Source organism: Grus americana, chromosome 5, assembly GCF_028858705.1.
Source record: "Grus americana isolate bGruAme1 chromosome 5, bGruAme1.mat, whole genome shotgun sequence".
Classification (NCBI taxonomy): Eukaryota; Metazoa; Chordata; class Aves; order Gruiformes; family Gruidae; genus Grus; species Grus americana.
In genome coordinates this window covers 44,561,068-44,582,955 of record NC_072856.1, presented here as the reverse complement: position 1 = coordinate 44,582,955, position 21,888 = coordinate 44,561,068, and the positions used below count along the sequence as shown (strand labels likewise).

Below are 21,888 nucleotides of genomic sequence, written 5' to 3'. Positions count from 1 at the left end.
TCTTAGTAACACTAATTCTGAACAAAGATAACAAAAATTCAAAGTGTCTACGTGGCAGACTCATTTGAAGAGCTTGATATACCAAACAAATTTTGGAGGGAAAAGTGACTGGGGAAGGCAGGAAAAGAACACAGCAAATGTAATTAAATGATATCAAGTAGTACATTTATTTCAGATAGTAAGTCAGCTTCTGACAGTGAGATGTATTAGAATATAGTCTCTGAAGGTAAAGGATGGAAGGAAGGCCTGTTGCTCAAGATACTGAATGTTTGTACAGTGCCTAGCTCAATGAGGTCCTGGTCCTTAACTGGGGCTCCTAGGTGCTCCAGCAAAACAAACGCTTTAGGCTTTAGGAGAATGGACTGCATAAACAGTTTTGAAATGGCATTCCACAACATGGGCTAATGACACCTAAGCAGCAGACTTCACCTTTTAAGCTCTGCAAGAGAGAAACTTGGTCCAGTAGGTCTTCTCCAACACCAGTTGGCCCCATTCTCCAGCTACCCACCCACTCTGTGCACAGTTAAAGCAATGTTCACTCATCCCACTGCAACACGGTGAGCCTCTAGGAGAAAGGATCGATCCCACTTCAGTCACCACATATAAGAGGGCGGAAAAAAGAGCAGCTGGTCTCACCCTCCTCTACTCCAATAATAGACTCAGTGTCTGGCAGGTGCAGAGACTCAACACCAAGGCTGGGCTGAGAGTTCATGGAAATGAGATTCTTATTGTGCACTGTAGATTCTTCCAGCAAACTGCTGCCCATCAGTGACTCTGTCATGAAAAAAGAAGGGTAAAACCAAATTCTTATGATGTAATGATACTGCAATATAAGATCCAATCCCTGCCCCCCTCCAAGTCACACAGACTTCTTCCCTAGACACCTACTTTATCCATTCCTACTCTTTGGGCATCCAGCACTCCAATGGATGGTAATGTCTGTATTTATTGTTTTGAGCCTTAGTATGGTGGGATCTCATGCAGGCTTGGCTTTCTCTTTAAATAATTCATATTGCATAAAAACCCAGGCTGCTTACAAGAAGAATACATAATGAAGGGCACAAATTCCATGTAAAAAAAAGATACTAGATTCATGTTAATTTTGAAAACATTAAACCTATCCGCCCCTCGACCACAATACAGAAATACACCTTTCTCTTCTATCCTAGAAAAGGAGAGGGTGAGCAATCCATCCTCATCTCCAGGAGGAACAGTCTTTTACTCCCTACTGGCTTGTGGTCTCATATTTTCAGGATAAACATCTTCTCTTCTCTTTGACCATCCACTAAGTCTTTCCTGCACTTCTCCCTCACAAGGAGTGCCCTCCCTTCCTTACCTGGCTGTTCCCGCTCTCTGCTGCCAGCTGTTCCAATTCGGGAGTGGTGTTTCCTCATATGCACGTTTCTGCTCCCACTCTGGGAAAATGTCTTCCCACAAATTTGACACTGATGGGGCTTCACTCCTTGGAGTAGAAGGGGGAAAAATATCCCAAGAATTACCAAATTGGAAATAAAGACCTCATCAACCAAGAAGCCAATAATACTATTTTGAAATGACACCACTGGTGCTAATTATCAGTGAAAAAAAACAAACAAATAAGAAATATTCCTGTTTCCTGGAGAGCAATAAGCTTCCAGAACAGAAGAGTTTTAGGTATCAGTATTGCCAGCTGTTGGAAATCTCAAGTCTGAAGAATAACATAAAGTCTTCAAGTCTATTTTATGAGAGGGAACAAGTTATTTGGAATCTCTTATGCAGTAACATGGAAATATTTTATGTCCCATAACTAGAATAAAATGACCAAAAGCAAGGAAGCAGAGGCAAGGAAGCAATCTCCTGCCATCACGCACTAACTTGCAGCATCTAGTTTACATTGCTGAGTAGAGACTGGATGGTGACTTGTCACTGTGAAAGGATTTCCATTTTACAGAGCAGTCCATCATTTTCACAGTACAATAAGTATGATGTCCATATGTGTAAGCTCGATAGCATGGAAGCCAAAGAGAACTCGGGCAGTCCCAAAAGTTACTACTTCAATAAAATCTCCCTTTCCTCAAACAAGCCATATTAATCATGCGCTGATGATATTTAAGATACATCAATCAAAACAGAAGGCAGAAGCTTTGAAACACTTGTGAAATACATTTCCATCTAATGCTTTGTCCAATTACAAGTATGTAGTATTAAAAAATAAAGGAAAACCCTACCTATGACAGAAATCCACTCATGAGAGACTTCAGATTTGAATGGCTTTAATATATAGCGGTGCTAGAGTCTCTCTTTTAAATAAGAAAATGGCAACTATGAAACAGATATCCAACTTCATAACATTTTAAAAACAATTTAAAAAATAAATCATAAAAAATATGATTTGAATTTAGAAGCATAAAATTTAGAAACAGAATCAGCAGAAAAGATTAAAGTGTACAGGCTACAGGCGCCACAAAGGAAGTAATGAAATGCTATGACCGGAAGTCCTGTAGAATCCAGGGGATTTTTCTTAAGGAAATCTAATCAAAGACCTACAATAAAGATCTTTTCTCAGGTAGGTCACAGAATGTCAGATGAAGACTCTTACCTGAGTGGACAACCAAATGTTTCCGAAGGCTGGAGTATTCGGCAAAGGAGCGACCACATCCCTGTGCCTCACACAGAAAGGGTTTTTCCCCTACAAGGGAAAAGTAAGTTCTTAAATTTGGGGATCACAACTTGATCTGATTGTCCAAGTCCTTGAGAACAGCCTGAAGATCTCTACCCCATTCTCCCTTTTGGCCTTACATGCAACAAAGTTAAACAGAAATTACACATATGCTTCCTGAAGCTTTTAAAACACTCTCTTCATCAGCTTTCAAGAGAAAACACTAACATTCTTTCTGAAATGTTCTTAGATCATCATTACTGAAAGTGAAGCAGGGGTCCACTGTTTCTAAATAGATCTTCCAAATATCTATAAAAACTAATATAAAAAAAGAGTAATAGAAAAGTGCCTGAACTATGATGTATCTTCTATATGCAGTTCTTAACCAGCTCTCTGCTTCACAGACTCTCAGGATCCTGTTCCCTTTCTGCCTTTCAGTGCCAAAAGTCCCATTAACTGTATTTCCCTTCATATCAGATTCTACACTTTATTTCAGATCAGGCTGAACTTGGCAAAATCCCATAAGAGAGATGTCAGTCATCTATATTTATGTGTGGAGGAACAGTAATTCAAGGCACAATTTGTCCTCATAGGCTGAAATTTGTTATTTTTATATATATCCACAGCTATTTTTATATTTGTCTAAATGATGATAAATTGGGAGGTGACTATACTAATACAATGCAATATAATTAATGTGTTCTAAACACCCTCTTAATAAAGCCTTAAATTAAACTAGAGGTAACTTTTGCCTGCAAGATCCCACTAAAGAACTCAATATACCATGTTTAACACTATGATTTCAATTCTTTAACTAGACTACTGTATCACAGTAACAGCAAGTCCACAGGAGATTAAGCAACCTATTTTATTGTTTAACATATACATAGTTCTTTCAGAATAAACTTGTTTTTAAAGTTGTTGCTACTGTGATTTTGCCTTTAGAAGTCATTGGAGGATTGTGCATGTGTCAGCTGGGCCTATGAACTTATCTGTGCCTTGGCTGGGAGCTTTAAGTGCAAAGGAAAACTGTAAAAACTGTGGCTGCTGTTACTACACATTCAAAATTTTATTATTGGTATATATAATATTTTAACTACATCCCAACATCTGCCCCCAAACCGTGTGTTCTAGCTAGACTGCAAATTCTTTAAAATAGCAACCTTTTTCCATGTGTATCTACAAAGCACATACCATATGGTAGTGTTTAAGCATGGCAGAAGGCACAAACAGCTGTTAGCAGCCCACATAATCTGTGATTTCATTTTGCTAGAGAGGCCTTGTGCTCTCACAGTTGTCAAGGTTATTTTGAAATGTTAACCAACTGTACCTTCCTAGGCCATCAGGGAATCTCTAACAGTATTCTGAGAGGGTTGAACTAGGCCATTTGGTTAAGTGGTGTGACAACCCTGAGGCTTAAAAACCAACCAACCAAACCTACCAGAATATTCACTATGAACTTTGCTAACTATTAAATTGCTGATCATTTCAGCAGTAACTTGTGTGCCTCCCTCAAATAACTTTCTAGGATAAAAACACCTAAAGCACTTTATGCAGTTGTCAAGACTTTGGCTGGTACACCGACTTCTAAAAACATTGACAAGGCAGGATCAAATTCTCCAAAGGAGACAGCAGAAACAAACTCTGTATTAAATACAGCACTATGAAATAAAGGTTCTTGTTTTATTTAATATAAAAAGCTGAGCATGAGTTAAGAGTACATAGGCTCCAGCATATGGTAACATCCCGAATTATCATTAGCACAAACAGAGCAATTTGCATGCCAAAATGCTGTCTTCTAATTATTGCCTTTTGCTACTTTGTTTATGCTACTCATTCCACTGTATTGCTTACTTCCCTAAATTTCCCAAATGTAGTCAATCTATAAGCAGCACAGGTAACATAAGCTCATCAGATTCAGCCAGATGTCAGTACAGCTACTGCTGTGTCCACCAGGACTCTACACTGGAGAAATACCTAAGCTATTGTGCCTTTCAGGAATTTAAAATAGCTTCTTTATAAAAAACAATTACAGCAGTTGTGTTCACTAACTATTCCCTTGGGAAAAGTCTAGTTTCTCCCCAAAACAACACACACCCCTCCCTCCATCAAACACCCTGAGGGGGGAAGGGAATCTTTAGAGCATGGGTCTGAGCAGACTACAGCATCATCATATAGTATTGGAAGGGTGAAACCTGTGTGAGATTATACGGGATAGTAAAGGGGGTACCAGTTGATTAATTTGACCTATAGATCAATGTGAATTGATAGAAAAGGGACATTAATGAAGGGCAGAGATAAACAACATAATATTCTTAAATTTTGAGGACAGAGGAGGAAGAGGCTTATTCCTCAGTAAAAACCCCACTTCTGCAGACCACAGATAGGTGAGGTCTAAAACACACCAGTGTGAATTCGTAGGTGGTTCTTCAGATTTCCAGCTGTTGTGAACTGTTTCCCACAACCCAGCTCCGTGCACACAAAGGGCTTTTCACCATTGTGAGTTCTCATGTGCACCTTCAGCCTCTGCAAGACGTAGAAACTTTTTCCACAGCCTTCTGCTGGGCAGGTGAAGGAGCGGTCATTCCTAGAAATCAACAAAATAACTGTTTCATTACCAGCTACTGCAATGTATTTTCATGAACACTCAACTACTTTTTTTTTATTAAATAAAAAGCAGAAACATTTAAACCAAAATTAATTATATCAGAAAAGAGAGATACTCAACTGAAGTGAGTGACTTAAGTCCTAAGGTGCTAGAGTCTGGGTGGCCCACTGGAATAATTTGTTCAGGTAATATCTTTTCATTGTATTGCCTTGCCTATTCCCTACTCAGAATGAATTAGTAGAGCAGTGCAACAGATTATATAGGAACGTTGTGGAATTTCAGTCACTGGAGGATCAAAAATTATTGTATGTGTACATATAACATATGCAATTACTGCTGACCCTGTCTCCAGTCAAGATGATGGGCTCATGTCTGTCGGAGTCCTTATCAGTTTTTAAGCCTATCATCTACAATTTACCTTAGAGACTGCCAATTTCTTAGCTAAAAAAGATCAGGGTCGTTTGTTAGAGCAAGCAACTTTGTTCAAAGATATATGAAAATATGACAGCATCCTAAAAGTTCTAATGTTCACTCTACCACAGGAGCGATACTGATGCTTTTTATTCAGCACCTGTTAAAATACAAGTATTCTAAACCAAACACAAACAAGGACCTGCAAAAATAATCTAAATCTGGTCAAAGTGTTTCAACATAAATGACCTAAAGCAAGCAACAGGCTTAATATTTCTAAGAGTAATACCAGGTTTTCACAGCTTGTCGATGTCAAAAACTAATGCTATCCCAAATACAGAGCACAGTTTTTCAAAGTCGTGACAACATATAGCTTTATTCTGCTCACCGGTGTGTTTTCAGATGATACTTGAAGTGAGCTGGCCACACAAATGTCCGATCGCAGCCCTCAACTGTGCACTTCAGCTTCCTTTCCACACGAGATAAATGAGGAATGGGGCTAGAGTCTTTCGGCTGCCCATCTCCTGAGCAAAGATGAACATTTTCACCTGGAAGAAAAAACCCGGCAAAATCTAAAAATGATACAATTACTATAATGTGTCAAATTTAATACATAAAAACAGCATCATATATGTTACAGGACTGTAAAGCAAGTATATGCTTGGCTACTAATTGTAGGGATGTTGTCCTACATGCTGCTGCCTAACCACAACAGGGATCAGACACAGATTTGCAAACCTTAGCAGGCCCATAAACTATTCCCAACTACCTATCTCTATCAAATCAGCTGCTACCACATGAGGCTTATCACAAGAAGAATAGAAAGCCAATGCATCAAAAATTGCAAAGATGGTCTCTATATCAATATCAACCAACCAATTTTAAGTATCAGCCAAGATAACCATTTTTAAAACCCCTTAGCTAAAAAAAAAAAAATATATATTTTGCATTTCTTTGCAATTATTTATTAAAATAATTGAGTCATAAAGCATGTGACTAAATCCACTTAAGTATTCTCCAGAAAGCTGATCTCCAAACCCAGTGGAGCTAAGAAGAAAGTATGAATTACAGTATGCATTAAAAATAGACACTTGAAAGTGAAAATGAAAGTTGAAATACAAGCAGCTGGAGTCAGAAAGACGATACTCTTTACATGTACCAGAGAACATGTGGACTACAGTGGAACTGCTGGCTTCACTGAAGTTCATTCCCTGAGAAAAACTGAGTCTATTTATATTGCAGAAAAATTCCGTGATTGTTCTGTACAATTCTGTCACTGATGATTTGAAGACATGTCAGAATAGATTAAAAGCAAGAGAGAGTGAAAGAAAGAGGAAGAAACAAGCCAAAACTAGGGGACTTGTATGGAACATTCAACTTTTGAGACAGAAGCAGGGGATTTCCTACCATTATTGCTTGCTTTGGCATTCTTAGCGAGCTGTGCCCGAGTGGCAGCAATTAAACTGTCATGGGCCAATTCTTGCACTCGTAGGAACCATGGGGTACTGCTGTCTGTGCTATCATGAGAGAGAAAGTCATTCCCAGAATCTTCTGCTTCATCTTGAACAAACACCAAGTGCTCTGCTGGAGACCCCAGCCCTAGAAAAGACGACAATTTCATGAAACAGAAGGATAATGTAACAAAGGGAAATTTCTTTTGCTTCCCAGAGGCTAGTGTTCATGGCATAGATGCAATAGCTGCACTGAAAAAGTCTTCACTGACCTCTACATTGTAGGAAGCTGTTGATGATTAAATGCTCCTGAAATATCCAATAATGCCCAGCAAATTTCATGATCTTTCCCCTTCATAAGCAGCAGGGACAGAGTTGTACTTGTATCTCCTGCATTCTGTTGTCTGAGACATATCCAGCCAGATGACAAACAGAAGGAGAATTACCTGCTCTTGTTAGGTTGAGAAGAATAAATGAAGTGCTGTCACTGGGCTGGAGGTCTTGCAATAAACTGGAAGTCTCTGGAGTTGACAGAAGTTCAGATGGTTTCTGTACATTCTGTGCCCTTGTTTCCTCTCCATCAGGGCCCACGTTTACCTGGAGACTTCTCAAGACAGCAGATGAAGAAACATCTTTGGAAGAATTAGTGTGACTTGGAGAAGTGAGATCTCTTTCATCATCTAGTGAAGAAAGTGAAATCGGGGTAAATAAAAGTATAAATACACTATGACTAAGAGATATCTATGAAGTTATTTTTCCAGAAAAAGAATTAGAACTTGAGAGAGATTGGAGGAGGAAGGAATCTTCTAACTAGTCAGACTTCACCGTTAGATGAGAAAAGTTTCAGTCACCCTTCTGAACTTGTTCCTCCACCCCTGGAATGCCTCATCAGCAAGAGGCAGTGTGCCACAGTGACACAGTAAAGACAGCTGAATGAAGAGCACGCTCGCAAAGATCTGCTGCATAGATTTTACCTGGCAACATGAGTCTGTTGCATTCTGAGGTCTCAGTAACAGGAAGGAGAGAAAGACAGGTGATGTCTTTTGGTTCTGATTCCACCAGCCCTTGCCCCAGTGGAATAGAAGTATTCTGAACAAACTGAACCAGCAGCTGAAAAAAGATACTGAAGATTAGGTCAGGAGCCACACCAATCATTTAAAAAAGTACTAAACCCAGTCCATTACCCCAGACTGTCTCGTAGGAAACACTGAATACAAACCCATGAATACACATCAAAGTAAATGGAAGCTTTTCAACTTAAATTAATGACAAAGAAGGAATTGTTTGTATTTGTCATCATTTCTTTAACATACAATAAACAGCTCTGTATCATTGCAGACTACTCTGAAGGCTACTTAGGCTATATTCCTTTTTAATTAATCTAATTTAATTTAATTACTGAGATAAATTTTACCAATATATGCCATGTTTTAAGGCATGTATTCCCTTTTAATTCATCTTTTACCACTTCATACTTTACTACTCTCTAACCTTCCAAGTAAATGTTTTCCATGCTCAGCCTTTGGTACAGGTATTTTTATAAATCATTGTCTTTAAATACTTAACTGGAAGTTGACCTTTTTTTAAAAATAAAAAAGCACGCAAAAGACCAGTTGCAAAGATGTCTAACTAATGGCTATTCCAAATAGGCAGATAATGATCAAAGGAACAAGGTGGGGATGACAAGGGGAAGAACACAGCCAGCTTTATCCATCCAATCAGCTACTCCTAAGACCATCAGAGATGGACAATTGAGGCCATTGTGCTTAGTATGAAACCCACCCACTAAGGGGATTCAACAGAAGAATCCCCCTCCAGAATACTATGCAAACTAAGGGGGACTATTGCATAAAGAGGTAAGACTTAAACTGGGATGCATTCCCTGGGGAGGACTTTGGGACTGAAAGAGATTTGGGGGATTGCACAGGACTTATTACGCATAGTTTAAGGGAAAGACCAAAGGCAGGAAAAGGAAGGGATCAAGATGGATCAGGGCAGAACAAACACAGGAAAATAGAAAGGGGAGGATAAAAGAGGCCCATTACATATAAGTAGGAAGTTGGTCAAGTCAGTTGTCTGGCGCAGCCTAACCATCGCAGTCCTTCCTGTCTTCTTATTAAACTCTATTCCTAACTATTTCCTGTGGGATCCTGCTCTCTAGAGTGTGTGTCATATGCTAGTGAACTCCAAGCCAGACTAGTTGGCAAGCAGAATGAGAAGTGTTGGGACATACCCTGGAGAAACCCAGGAAGGTTTTCTCTAGGTAGCAACCCTTGGAAACAGAATCAGGCCCTTTGTACTGCCTGTGTTTATGCAGGTAAAGCTATGAGTGTCCTACCTGTGTTAATCTGTTTGGCGCCAGTCACGTCTCTACAGTGCGTGCGTGTGTGTGCACCTATTTGAAAATTATACTAAACCTCACTAGTGGCTGGATCTAAGATCACAAATAGGGAGCAGCTCTCATCTTGACGGGCCCCAGAGGTGCAAAATGCACAGGTGATTCAGTCCAGCAGATTTAGCCATCCTTAACATCAATCAGCTCTGGCAATGCAAAAATCACTTGAGTTATAAAAAAGGATCCTGACATTTGAAAAGGAACTGGAAGTCAGAAACTGCCTTTCCTCACCCCTGAAAGTCTTCCTGTATTTAACCAAGTTCAGAGCAGCAAAGCATGTGCCTTGTTTACTCTTTCTGTCCCCTTGACAACATCTCAAGCTCTTGTCAGACTACTGGATATGATGCTGGACTCCTCTTTACCTCCAAGGCAGAGACACAGAAATGACACTCTTTTTTTCCCCATTACCAGTGCCACAGCAGTCCATACTAAAATATTATGATTTAACAAAGGAAGTGCTGCTGAGAGTTAGGAGATAACAGCTGAACTTTTGCAACGGACTGAACTAACTCTTCTGTGAACTCCACAAGCTTTTTTAAAAAATATGGTCTCAAATCCCTTCCCTGTATGGAAGTAAACTTCCGGAGACCAGAAAGACTGGAAGGGGTCAGTTGTAACAGACCCAGACACATACTCCACATTTCAGAGAAAATGCCCCTCAAAAACCATATATAGGATCTATTTATTTGGCTATAAGTTCTGTCAAACAGACTTACTCCTATACTCACATTCTCAAAATATTTTTAAAAACACATATGAAAGAAATATGGAAAATAACACTATACCAAAAACTTAACCCTCAAGTCACTATTCCTTATCTCTAGGAAACTCCCTGACATAAAGATCTTGCATTCTGCTGCTGTCTAGCAAACAACTGTATGCAACAGACTTTCTTTATCTCTGACATTTAGAGGGAAACTGTACAAGATAGTTATTTGAAAGCTAGTAGCCTCATTGTGACACATTTTAGCATGCATTCATGCAGAGCCCAGAGAGAGTTGTCTGTGCAGTGAGATGGTTCATCAGTGTCAAAAGAAATGGAGTAAAAAAGCATGATATGCCCATGGTATATTTGTGATTAAAACCCAACAGTCACTAATAATTTGATTCTTATTTTGTATGTTGTGATTGTCTTAGTATTTAATTTTCAGAACTACTGGCACCCAATTCCAAATTATTTCTATAGCAGATACCAGCCTTCTCAGCCTCTCCTACATCAGGACGAAGTTCATTAAATCAAAGAAACAGCAAAGAAAACTTAATAGTTTGGGGTCTGGTTTCTCTGTGCTTATTTCCTCTAATGAAAACACTGATGCTTCCTCAGTTTTACCTCAAAGAGTTACTGCTGTCAGAGCCCTGAAGCCTTAATTGCCCTGAGTGGTCTTACCTGGGGCCCACACCCTCTGCCCAGGGGCTCCATTTAAGCTCAGCCTGTGCTCACTTGTCCCTTCCTGGGCTGCAGGTTTACCTATCTCAAGCCCTGTCTTCTGGATGGTCCTCAGACTTTTATTGCATCCGTGTCCCCAGCCTTGCTAACTCCTAACTGGACTCTCTGGCTAGACCCTGGACTTCGTTCATCACTTTGCTCATCCAGGGCTGTGGGCAAACCCTGTTTCTAGCACCCATCTCTGCCTGCTGAGCTCTGATGCTGCACGACTATGCCCTGGTCAGTGAGGACACCACCTGGGCTGGGATCACCCTCAGGTCCTGGCTCACACTCCCTTATGAGCAGCCTGTCATCACTGACAATTATGAAGGTAAAAATTAAGTCTTGAAGTCATTTAGGTGGAATATGCCACTTGAACTAGGCCACAAGCCAGACTGCAGTTTGAAAGGTTAGCGGTTTTTCCTCTTAGGTATATTATAGGATTATCCAGAGGCCCCAGTCAGAAGAGGGAACTATTTTTATGTTGTCAAAAAACTACATAGGCAATAAGAGACAGTCCCTTCCCCAAGGCGATGCATTCTAATTTAAGATTAAAAAATAGGAGCAGGAGGGGTAAAAAGAGAAGGGAGTTAGGAATAACAGAGCAAGTCAACCAGAAGAAAGAAGTTGGACTAAAAAATGTGAGCAGCAAGATGGTTCTAAATTACCGGATTGTCTTTCATTTAAAAGCTGTTCATGATCCGTACTGCTGCCTACTCCACCATGAAACACTTGTTTTATGGACTCTTATCTAAAGCTTTCTGTTTAAAAATAGAAATCTTTCCTCCTACAATAGGATAGCTTTGCTTCAAACCTTCCACTTTCATGCAGCAACATTAAGCCTCTAGGGAAAAGCAAAATTCAGCAGCCACAAACAGATGCTCAAAAGAGATCCTTTTAATTTTCTTGTACGGTAATAACAAGCTAGTACAGAGAATTAAAAGGGGCAAAAGAAACAGAAGTAATCAAAAGGACATGAATCATGCTTGTTACTAAAATTAAAAAAAAAACCAAACCCAAGCCTTTTTATAAACTGAAACAAGCCAATCACCAACTCTACATCAAATAATTCTGCAAAAATAAAAATTTTCACGTGACAGTTGTATCTTGACAGCCAAGTACTTTCAGAAACCTTCTTTCACGTTCAAAATCATCGGATACTTTTGTGACAACTACAGCAACTGGAATATGGGAAAAAAACTAATTGCAAACACTGTGTGCTACTTTCTAAAGTTTCTTTTAATTTAGTTTTGCAGCTGAAAGCAAACAGGAAATTGTAAGGTTATCTGGTAATTGGCTAGTCAACATAGAAGACAGACTAAGAACAGGAGAGGTGATAAATTAAATGCATAGATACACAAACACTAAAAAACTGCAGATAAGAGAGAGTAACAAAGACCAGAACTCTTGGGACACTGATGGATGGGCCATTATAGGAACTACTTAAGTACGACCTTGAAGAAATTCAACCAGAAACTTTTGTCAGAGATAGGAACAATATTGTCATAGTTTACCAGAACACATCTCATAGGCAAGAGCAAACTTCTTATGGGATATGGAGGAAATTCTGGGACCAGGTAAAACTTAAGATGTCTTAAGAGGAGGCTGTGGGAATGTGAAAAACTTGGATGTTTAGGGGAAGGATCAAAGGTGGGGAAAGGGAGGGATCAAGGTGGATAGGAGAGAAACAACCATGAGGAACAGGAAGAGGGTGGGGGATAATATGGGTCAGCCACATGTTAGCAGGCTGCAGGTCAGTATCCTCCTCTGGCTTGTCACTGCAGTCTATCCCATCTAAATAGTTTCCAAGTACGTTCACTTAGTTAACTTCAAGTTGGACTAGCCTGTGAATAGGAAGAAAGCACAATCTGGAAGTCCAAGATCCTGGCCACAGGCTGGATTAAAAAGCCCAGGGCCTGGAGACGGATACTGGAAGGAATCAAAGTTTGGCAGAGACTGGACAGATCCATGACTCCGGGTATGTGTATCAGCTGAAAGAGGGCATGGGTGTGATAGGCTAGCAAATTTCAAGCCTGATTATCTGATGAGTAGAAACAGAATTAGGCCATTCATGGTCTTCCTGTTCCATGTGAATGCCATTTGTGTTTGTGGGTGCCTGTAAAGGTACTGTCCTGCCACGTGTTAGTATTTACAGCCATATATGTCTATACTGCCTATGGGTGCATGGGCACATATTTGTAGTTCAGGCTTGGCCTCACTTCTGCCTGCCCCTGGGAACAGTCTCTTTTCTGAAGGACCATGAGGGGAGGAATCTCCTGGATGCTACAGTTTTGTCAGATCTCATAACCACATAATATCTGGCATCACAAACAGGATCCAGATGGCCTACAAGTATTCTTGAGATAGTGACTATAGAATCTCTATGTAAGGAGGGGACTTATCCTTCTGCAAATATGGCCAAAGTGCTAGAATTTGTAACCAAGCAGGCAGAATGTCTTGGGGCATCTGAACAGGAATAGTTAGGGAAACTGAATGTACAGCATATTAACAGAACACAAAAGGAATAATAAGAGGTGTAAAATGGCTTTACTCTATAGCCAAGATATCCCTTGGAATTTGAAACAAATTTTGATATTGATCAATTGCAAAAGGGCATCCTCAGGTTAGAGATTCAAACTTTATGGGCCAGATATGAGTCATACAGAGAGAATCTATAAGCCTTGGAGGGACAAAATGGGCAAAGTTCAGCTGCATCTTGCTATGAAGAATTTTATTTTTGGCTCTGCCACATTACCTTCTTGAATTTACCTTCCTTTTACTTATTCTGCTGAAACACCACATAACTCTGAAAATCCTGTAAGTAATGTAGACAGTGTATGTACTAAAAATTTAAAATATTTCTTGGCTCTTGTCATTAAACAAATAATTGTCATCCCTTCTGTTCAACAAAAGATGGTTGGACAAGATGATCCCAGGGTCTATCACCACAAGCAGTGCAGAATGCTTGTGTTACCAAGAAGGCTTGGATAATGTCCCTCACCTGAGGCAGGGGGGAGGGAGGGAATGTTTAAAGAACTGGAAACCCCTTCTAGAGATCCTAAAAAACCCAACCAAACAAAAAACAAACCCAAAACACTACAGAAACAAATGAAAATATGGCCATCTGGGATGGATCGGGTTGAAGTTTGCGTCCCACAACAGACCCCTTCATCAGAAGATTCAAAAGCCAAGAAGTGTCAGGCAGCTGTTTTGTTTGAGGTGGGGGGGCTGGGGGGAAGTTTGCTTGAGTACTAATGTTCAGATCTATCCTCCCACTGGACAGCTGGAGAGCTCAATTAGACTCCCAGAGCAGCAGGGACCATGTTTTTAATCAATACTGTTTCTGTTCTAAATTTAACCAGTGAACCACTACAAAATAGAGGTCAAAAGAACATTTAGCGGGGGTGGGGAAAGGAGGAGCTGAAGGGTGTGGAGAGCCCGAGGCTCTATAAACTAGGATCCCCTCCTCCTATACAACCTCTGGTGAATTAATTAATTAACAGGAGTCTCTCCTTGTGAGGTGCTGATGGGGAAAGAAAGGAGAGGCTAAAATACCTCCCTCCACCCCTTTCAATAGCAAATTCAATTTATAGACCAGAGCTGCAGTTCACCTGATTGTACTAGGGCTGCCCCCAACAGCAGAAGGCACCCAGCAGTGGACCAGTGGGGTGGAGGTGGCTCGAAATATTTGCAATTGTAACAAGTCACCCTGAAGGCTTAAAGCATGCAAAATGCAGATCTTATCAGTTCCCTGAGGAATGCTGCTAATACAGCTTTGGGGGCAGGGAGTCCGGAAGAAAAAGCAGATCCATCTACCCATGCAAACTGTCTCAAAGCAACTTGACAACTTCCTATGAAAGGATTTACCTCTACACAAGTACTAAACATTTACTGGCACATTGGTGGCTTCTTTAGGAATAAAACCAGCAGCAAAGAAGCTTACGCAATCCATCCATAGCTTTGATTAATGTTATCTAGACATTATGCAAATACGCTGTATTAAGCTCTTAATTAATACCTTCATCCCATGGTAGGGGATATGAAAGAACATCTGTGGCTATAAGAATTATGATGCCATGGCTCACCTGAGGATATAAAACCATGACTGACTTGGACTGCTATTTGGGAAAGGTGTAAAAAGGGTATCTACAGGTTTCACATTGAAGGAGTAGAAAATACTACTAACTTAACACTCAACTTTCACAATCAGAAGCAGAAAGAGGGTGTGTATAGATTTGTGTATAGACAATGCAAACAAATCTCTATTTGTGGTATAAAATAGCCTTGATCAAGATTGAGGAACATGGTTTAGAAGACAGCATCTATGGAAAGGATGCCCTCTGCAACCACCATAGCTTTCATGCACCAGTTCCTACTGAGAAAGGTCTACTTGGTTCTGGGCTTGCTGGGAAGGAAATGCAACTCTGCTATGAGGAAACAGAGCTGTTATGTAAACACATCTAACAAATACCCTACTGAAGTCCAGAAAATACAAGGCCTACTTACAGCTCCTATTTGAGGAATAAGCATTCCAATTATCCTGGCCCTTGGCTGTCAGAAATAATCTATGGGAATCCACCCACTCGCAGACTGATATAACAAAGTCCCCTACCTTATTGTTCAGAACAGGGAGAAAATTTGGTAGAACTTATGAGATATCAACTGTAAGGCAAGAGAAAGGAACTCCTTGCAGCCTGTGCTGAGACTACCAAGGGCCACTATAAATTTGCAGCTACTTTTCCTGAATAGTGTGATTGGAGGGACTTTGGCTGCTCCATTAAGAAACAAATACTTTACCACATCACCTGAGCTGTGACAACTTGCCAGCATGTAATCATCATTCTCTTTAGAGTACCAGTTTATACCTGCTGTATTACATGTGGACTGAAAAGGGATAGAAACTGACAACTCAATAAAAACAATTCTATTTACCGCTTTGAAGTTCCCCAAAAGATACTTTATAGCAATACTAAGTCCTTAGCCTTCTGAAGAGGTAAAGCTGAGAATCAAAAAAGGAAGGAGAGGAGGCAATACAGTCCTTTGCACTTCCCCCCCGCTTTGTACCTTTTTGGGGGAAGGTACCAATAGCTGGCTGATGGCTATTCAGCCTAAAAAACAAAGGCAAGAAACAGCAGAGGTAATAAATTGAACACACTGATACAATTGTGTTGAATGTAACAACCTGCAGACAATTGTATCTAGCAAATTACAGGTTAGAGTAACAAAGATCAGAACGCCTCAGCCACTAATCAATTGGCCACTGCTGAAGCAAAATCCTGCGGAGGTTCAACTAGAACTTTTGTAACCAATAAGAAAACAAAATTGTCTGGGGTTATAGGAAAGAGCAAACTTATTATGGGGTGCAACAGGGACTGCAGGGTGTGTAAAACTTATTATGCAATGTTTGGGGCAGGATCAAAGAAGGAATTGAGGTGGGTAAGTGGAGAAAAGGACCATGGGTAGAGGAGACTCCAACAACGTTAGCTGGTTGCTGGTCAGCAATCTTCCGTGCCTGATCACTGCAGTCCCTTCTATCTACTTACTAAATGTATTCCTAAATATTCTCCCTGCAAGTGAGCACACCAACAGTGGACTTCTAGTTGACTAATGTGTAAGTAGGAGGCAACCACAGTCTGGAAAAAGCCAAGGTTTCAGGCAGAAATGGACTAAAAAGCCCTCGGTCTGGGCACAGATATTGGAAAGGCTTTAGGCCTGACACAGACATCTGTGAATGTGAGTATATGTGAGCGTTGAGTGATGAGGGTAGAGATATATTCCACTAACAAATTTCGTGCTGTTCATGCTGTTTGTGTTTACCTCCTGAAGGTACTTTACATGTGTATACGTTACTCTGTTTGTGGCTAGCTGTGCATGCAGTGTGTGCACACACACATGACTACAATCAATTCGTGTTCAGCTGTGCTACCAGCTGAACCTGGGAGCAGTCCATCAGCCTCATACCGAGCAACCAGGATCCCCTGGGTGCTACTGTCTACCACTTCTGCCAACTGCTTAATGGAAACATGAGGACTTCAAAAACGAGAACTGGCTGATGCTAATTAATTAATCCAGACTCCCCAAAACCAAGTAAAGTCAATTTGGTTTGGGGGAAAGAAGTAGTCAATACAGTAATTTATTTTATTCTTGTAACAGAGAGAACATTATAATAGTGAAAAAAATAACGTAACCTGAGAACAGGCAAGAGTATTGGCTGACACTTGAAAGGAGGGGAAAAACCCTGCAATATTTTTTAATTTTTTACCATTTGAATCAAAACACAGAAGCATTAGAAGATGCCACTGAAAACACTTTTAAATGTTGCCCATAAACGTTTCTGGGAACCAAACCAAGTTCATAATTGCTCACCTCAGGTTTGGATTCTAACTCATCCGATAACATTGATTCAAGTGTCCGATTCCTGCAGCTGTCCTCAGCAAGGCACAGAGATTTAATTTTTTTTAGGTCAGAGAGAACAACACTCCTTGCTTATTCTCATACTTTCCTAAGTGTAAAACAGTGTGGTGGTCCTTCTGCAAGAAGCTGTATTGCGCAAATATTCAATTTAACCTAAAACAACAAAAAAGGAGATATAAAGAGATAGGAACCAAAAAATGGGAGCAAAGCAAAAAGAAGCGAGCAGATGTTACATGTAACTGTAAAATATACTTTGAAGTACTGAGAAAACTCATTTACTGAGGTTCCTGCATTTCTGTTGTCATTGAGTCAGCAAAATAACATCCTAACACTGCAAAAGTAATTTTCAAAGGCTATTTATCACATTTTCTATGCAATAGCTCATTTTCAATGGAAAATTGAATTGGTTGTCCTGGAAACTTATGGGATCAACTGAAAATCACATAGAGCATGCAAGAGACGAGGCTGAATTCCTAGCCTGCAAAACAGTGGAATCATCCACATGGCTGATGAAGAGCAACCACACACAACCTGTCACAGGGAAATCTCTGCTTTTCCTGTCTGTTAAGATGTTACATTTGTGACTGATTAGGAGAAGTCTCTTGATGAACACAGGTAGTTTAGATGTTATTTCACAAATACCCATACAATGTTTCTTCTTTGGGCTACAAGGGAAAATAAGAACAAGTTTGTATCTAATTTTGCCTGCTGGCAAAGTACTCAGACACTAGTGATGGAAGAAAGTGAACTATGTACAGTTCTTCCCCACCTGCCATCACAATTACAAATCTATTGAATATATTAAAAATAACGAGAATACTGGATCAGCTAAAGAGAGAACCTAAAGCCTCCCTCTAGTACTCCTAACACCAAGCAGCGCAGCACAAGATACTCTGTACAGGAGCCTCACCTTATGCCGTGAGGGGACAAGAGAATAAACACAGTGAAAGCAGAATAACCCGGACCAAAGCACACAAGCCAGGGCTCAGGAATATTCCCGCTTGTTCACCCGCTGCCCCCTTTCAGCCCACAACCGGGAGGACGGGCCTCGAACGACCCACGGGGACGAGGGCCGGAGCTGGCAGGCCCGGCTGCCCACGTCTCAGCCGGGAGGGCACAGGGGGCAGCCCGGCGGACACCGGCCGAAGCCCTGTGGGAGGGTGAGAAAGAGAGAAAGAGAGAGAGAGAGACCCCGGCGGGACGGGGCAGACTAGAGGACCGAGAGCCGGCTACTGCCGCGCCCCTCCCCCACGCGGGACAGGTGCGCCGCGCCACCCCGCCCCCACCGCAGGGACCGGTCCGTCGCCGTGAGGAGCAGCCCCCAGCGGTGGGGAGGACCGGGCCGCCCACCCCCGCTCCCCGGCCCGTTTGGCTCCCGTGCCCCGCAGAGGGCAGCGAGACCTGGAGGAGCGCCCAGGCCGCCCCTTCCCCCGCCTCCCCCCACCCGCCTTACCGGCATCTCAGCCGCCCGGATGTGACGGAGCACCCAACCGGAAATGCCAAAGGCTGGGGGGGTGGGGGAGGCTTCTCCTCCAGCTCTATGGCGAGCGCTGGGAGGAGCGCCGCTTCCGCCCGCCGCCTCCAGTTCCGCCCGCCGCTGGGGCTCAGCGGCGGTTGCGCGGGGCGGTGGGCCTATCCCCGCCTCACCGTCCCTGCCTGGCCTTACCGGGTGCCCGTGCCTGGCAGCGCCGCTTCCCTTGGGGACCTACCACTGTGGCGCTGCCCCCGCGGCCTGTCTGGGCCCAGCCTGCCTGAGGAGCCTCCGCGGGGATGAGCGTTGTCCCTTGCGGGAACCTCCCGCTGGCCCCGGGAGCAGGTTTCTTTCTGTTTCCCTCAGCCCCGACGGACAGAACAGTAACAGCTTGGTGCTTGGGTTTTTCCCCAGTTCCATCGGGATCATTACTGATTCCTCTTAAAATAACCTTTTGATCTGGAGAATATTTTTCAGGTGAAGATTATGTAAGAAGCTTATGGTCAAGTTCAACGTTTAACTGCTGAACTCATTTTTTCTTCAACATAAATCCTCACAAAAGACATGTTATTGCAGTTGGTTACAGCACATTGGTTCCCTACTAGTACTTGGTTTCTGTTTCTGCTTTGCTCTTGACTTGGTGTGTCTGTTTTTGCCGTTGGTGATGGAGAACTCCTGAGTTCACAGCAGCTCACTGATGACGCACACCAAGTTAGTAATTCCAAAAACATACATGTTTTAACAATGTTCCCCAAGAAGGGATCAAGTAATTTAAAAAAGCTTGTACTTTGGCTTTTGCTCATTAGCCTTATCTTGGTCAGGACAGAGCCCCTGAAGCAGCAGGGTTGGCAGCCTTTGGTCTTGACATTAACTGGTGAACCAGTGATCTTTGGGACCAGTAAACTTTAACTTGGTTACGGCTTGTCTGTAGCTTTGGAGCCACGTGTGATTTCCGACTCCTGTGCCACAACAGCTGCTCGTGGGATGGTGCTGGCATTGGTGCTGCTGAGCAATGAGAATCCCGGCAATGTGGAAGTAACCCAAAGGGAGCTGTTGAGGCTGGCAAAACCAGGTTCCCTGGGGCAACCTGGGCGTACGGCCCATTCTGATCCACAGCGGGCTACGCGAGAATCTGTGGCCACTTCCCACAAAATGACTGTCATCTCCTGCCTGTGAACTGCTTTGGAATGGTTTCTTCTTTTCAGCCCCTCCAAGATGTGCAGTATGGCTCCTCTGCCTTTTAGCCACATGAAAATTTTGATTTGCAGCTTAATGATTCAAGGTAACCCTTTTCAGCTTTAAATATTCAGCTAGTGTCTTCATGGAGGGCTACGCACTGGAGTCATCCTGACAGTCTTGTGCTTCAGCAAAAAGACCACTGACCAGCTACCTGCTGGAGCCACCCAGTAACTCCTCAAAGTCTGTCAGCAAGTTAGATGCACGTTTTTTTCTGAGGTGTTATTCCATCAACTTGCAGTCACTGTGTTAGTACTAACAAAAGCCTGCACTGTGAAATCAACTCCCAGTCAAGCTGAAGCATGTTTCTGATGTCCAAGGCAGGGAAAACTGTGAGTCAACCCCCAGAATTTTGGTCTGGTTGCCTCAGAGGGTTGGTTGCCTCAGTGCCATACTGGCCATGCAGACGGACTGAATCAGGGAACTGCATGAAGTCTGGCATTTATCACATCGGACCACTTGGCCATAGTTGTGATGACCTGAAGCTTTAGGCAGACCCATTTATTCACTCAAGCCTACAAAACTGAACATAATAGCTCCTGAGGTTGAGTTTTTTAACATAATCCCTGACAAACTGGAGCTGAGTAAATGACCGTGCAACAGTCATAATAAAAGACTGCTTCACTGTGTTTATTATCACAGGCATAATCCCAGCATGCCACATTCACTGATCCAATTCAAGCCAACAAAGGCAACCAGAAATGCAGAACTACTAACTTCATAACCCCCTTTTTTTCTTGATGCTACTTTAGTAATCCCAGGGCACTGAATCGTAAAGCTTGATTCTGTTACATTAAGATGCTTAGTAATCTTGGGAGTCCTTTGACTCATCATCAGCCCAACAATGTGGAATTGTTGAGTGGGTATTAAAATATGGAGACATGTAGAAGCATAAGTTCCTTTCATTTGCATCCTTCTAGGCCAGATGAGTTTGGCTGCTTCAGAGCTTGCATCTTGACTGCCTGGGGAATTTTGGTCTAATCTGATAGGGGAATCTGCAGTGGAAGTAGCACAGCACTTACCCGAGTTGTTTATGAAGGTCCAAATCACTTGCACAGGTGTGTGAAGCAGCACTGGTCCCTGATGGGAGAGGAATTGTCCAGCTGAGAATTTCCTACAGTCTCACTTTCTCAATAACACCTGCCCCTCCGGGATCCTTCTCTCTAATCAAGGAGAAATAGAAGACTCAGTCACATTTCCCTGATGACCAGATTCAAGAAAATAGAAATGATACTGCTTTTTCACCCCTGCTGTGAGGCAGGGGAAATGGCTAGTCATGGAGTAAAGGGAGAGTGGTGTTTTAGATTTGGTTGTTGATAAAACTGTTTATAATGGGACCCTATTCTGAATGCAAACAGGAGCCTTGGCTTTATTTTTCTTAGCACATCTTTTGTTCTTTCCTGCGTACATTTCTGTACACTCAGATATAACATTGTTACATAAATTTAAGAGCACTATTTCAAGATGCTGACAGCAACCAATTTTATTTCAATAAGGCTTTTAAAATTGCAAAACTTACAATTGCAATTAACTTCACTTTGTCATTCAGACTTTGCAGTGTCAGAATGTAACACTTAAATTCTCTCAAAAGTCTGTGTGCACAAGAGAAGCTATCTTTGTTCACCTGCAGCTGATGTTGGCACGGGCATTACAAAGCAGATGAGTTTTAAGAAACTGAGAGAACTAAGATTTGGAGCATTTCCTCGTGGATTCCCTCAGGCTCGCATCCAGTCCTGTCACATGTCGGACACCCCGCCGCGCTTCGTTTTTCCTGCGTTGTCAGCGCGTTTCCCGTAGCGGCAGCTGGAATGCTGCTGAGGTAATTTCGCTGGCTGAAA

General features: G+C 42.0%; 1 protein-coding gene across 7 annotated transcripts; it reads right to left on the bottom strand.

The window, feature by feature from the left end:
• Nucleotides 1-142: 142 nt before the first annotated feature.
• Nucleotides 143-21,813, bottom strand: ZNF410 (zinc finger protein 410). 7 transcript variants are annotated; one of them, XM_054826069.1, is made up of 12 exons: nucleotides 21,675-21,813; nucleotides 21,073-21,213; nucleotides 17,296-17,496; nucleotides 15,862-16,037; nucleotides 8,083-8,218; nucleotides 7,555-7,788; nucleotides 7,065-7,256; nucleotides 6,046-6,205; nucleotides 5,044-5,225; nucleotides 2,579-2,668; nucleotides 1,337-1,462; nucleotides 143-774 (listed from the first exon to the last, which is right to left on the bottom strand). In XM_054826069.1, the coding sequence occupies exons 5-12, from the start codon at nucleotides 8,090-8,092 to the stop codon at nucleotides 590-592; spliced, it is 1,179 nt and encodes a 392-aa protein (XP_054682044.1). In that variant the 5' UTR covers nucleotides 8,093-8,218; nucleotides 15,862-16,037; nucleotides 17,296-17,496; nucleotides 21,073-21,213; nucleotides 21,675-21,813; the 3' UTR covers nucleotides 143-589. The 7 variants fall into 7 exon arrangements, with proteins under 7 accessions (XP_054682044.1, XP_054682039.1, XP_054682042.1 ...); XM_054826064.1 differs by lacking the exon at nucleotides 15,862-16,037; XM_054826067.1 differs by lacking the exons at nucleotides 15,862-16,037; nucleotides 21,073-21,213; nucleotides 21,675-21,813 and adding exons at nucleotides 17,875-18,008; nucleotides 18,797-18,807.
• Nucleotides 21,814-21,888: the final 75 nt, after the last annotated feature.

What these genes read in the sequence shown, in the direction of transcription:
- ZNF410 (XM_054826064.1), bottom strand. Translation starts at nt 17,328, where the DNA reads ATGTTATCGGATGAGTTAGAATCCAAACCTGAG. An exon ending in CAACAGACTCATGTTGCCAG is followed by an intron (nt 7,789 to 8,082) that starts GTAAAATCTATG and finishes TTTCTTCACTAG; the next exon opens with ATGATGAAAGAGATCTCACT. An exon ending in CCACCTACGAATTCACACTG is followed by an intron (nt 2,669 to 5,043) that starts GTGTGTTTTAGA and finishes TTTCCCTTGTAG; the next exon opens with GGGAAAAACCCTTTCTGTGT.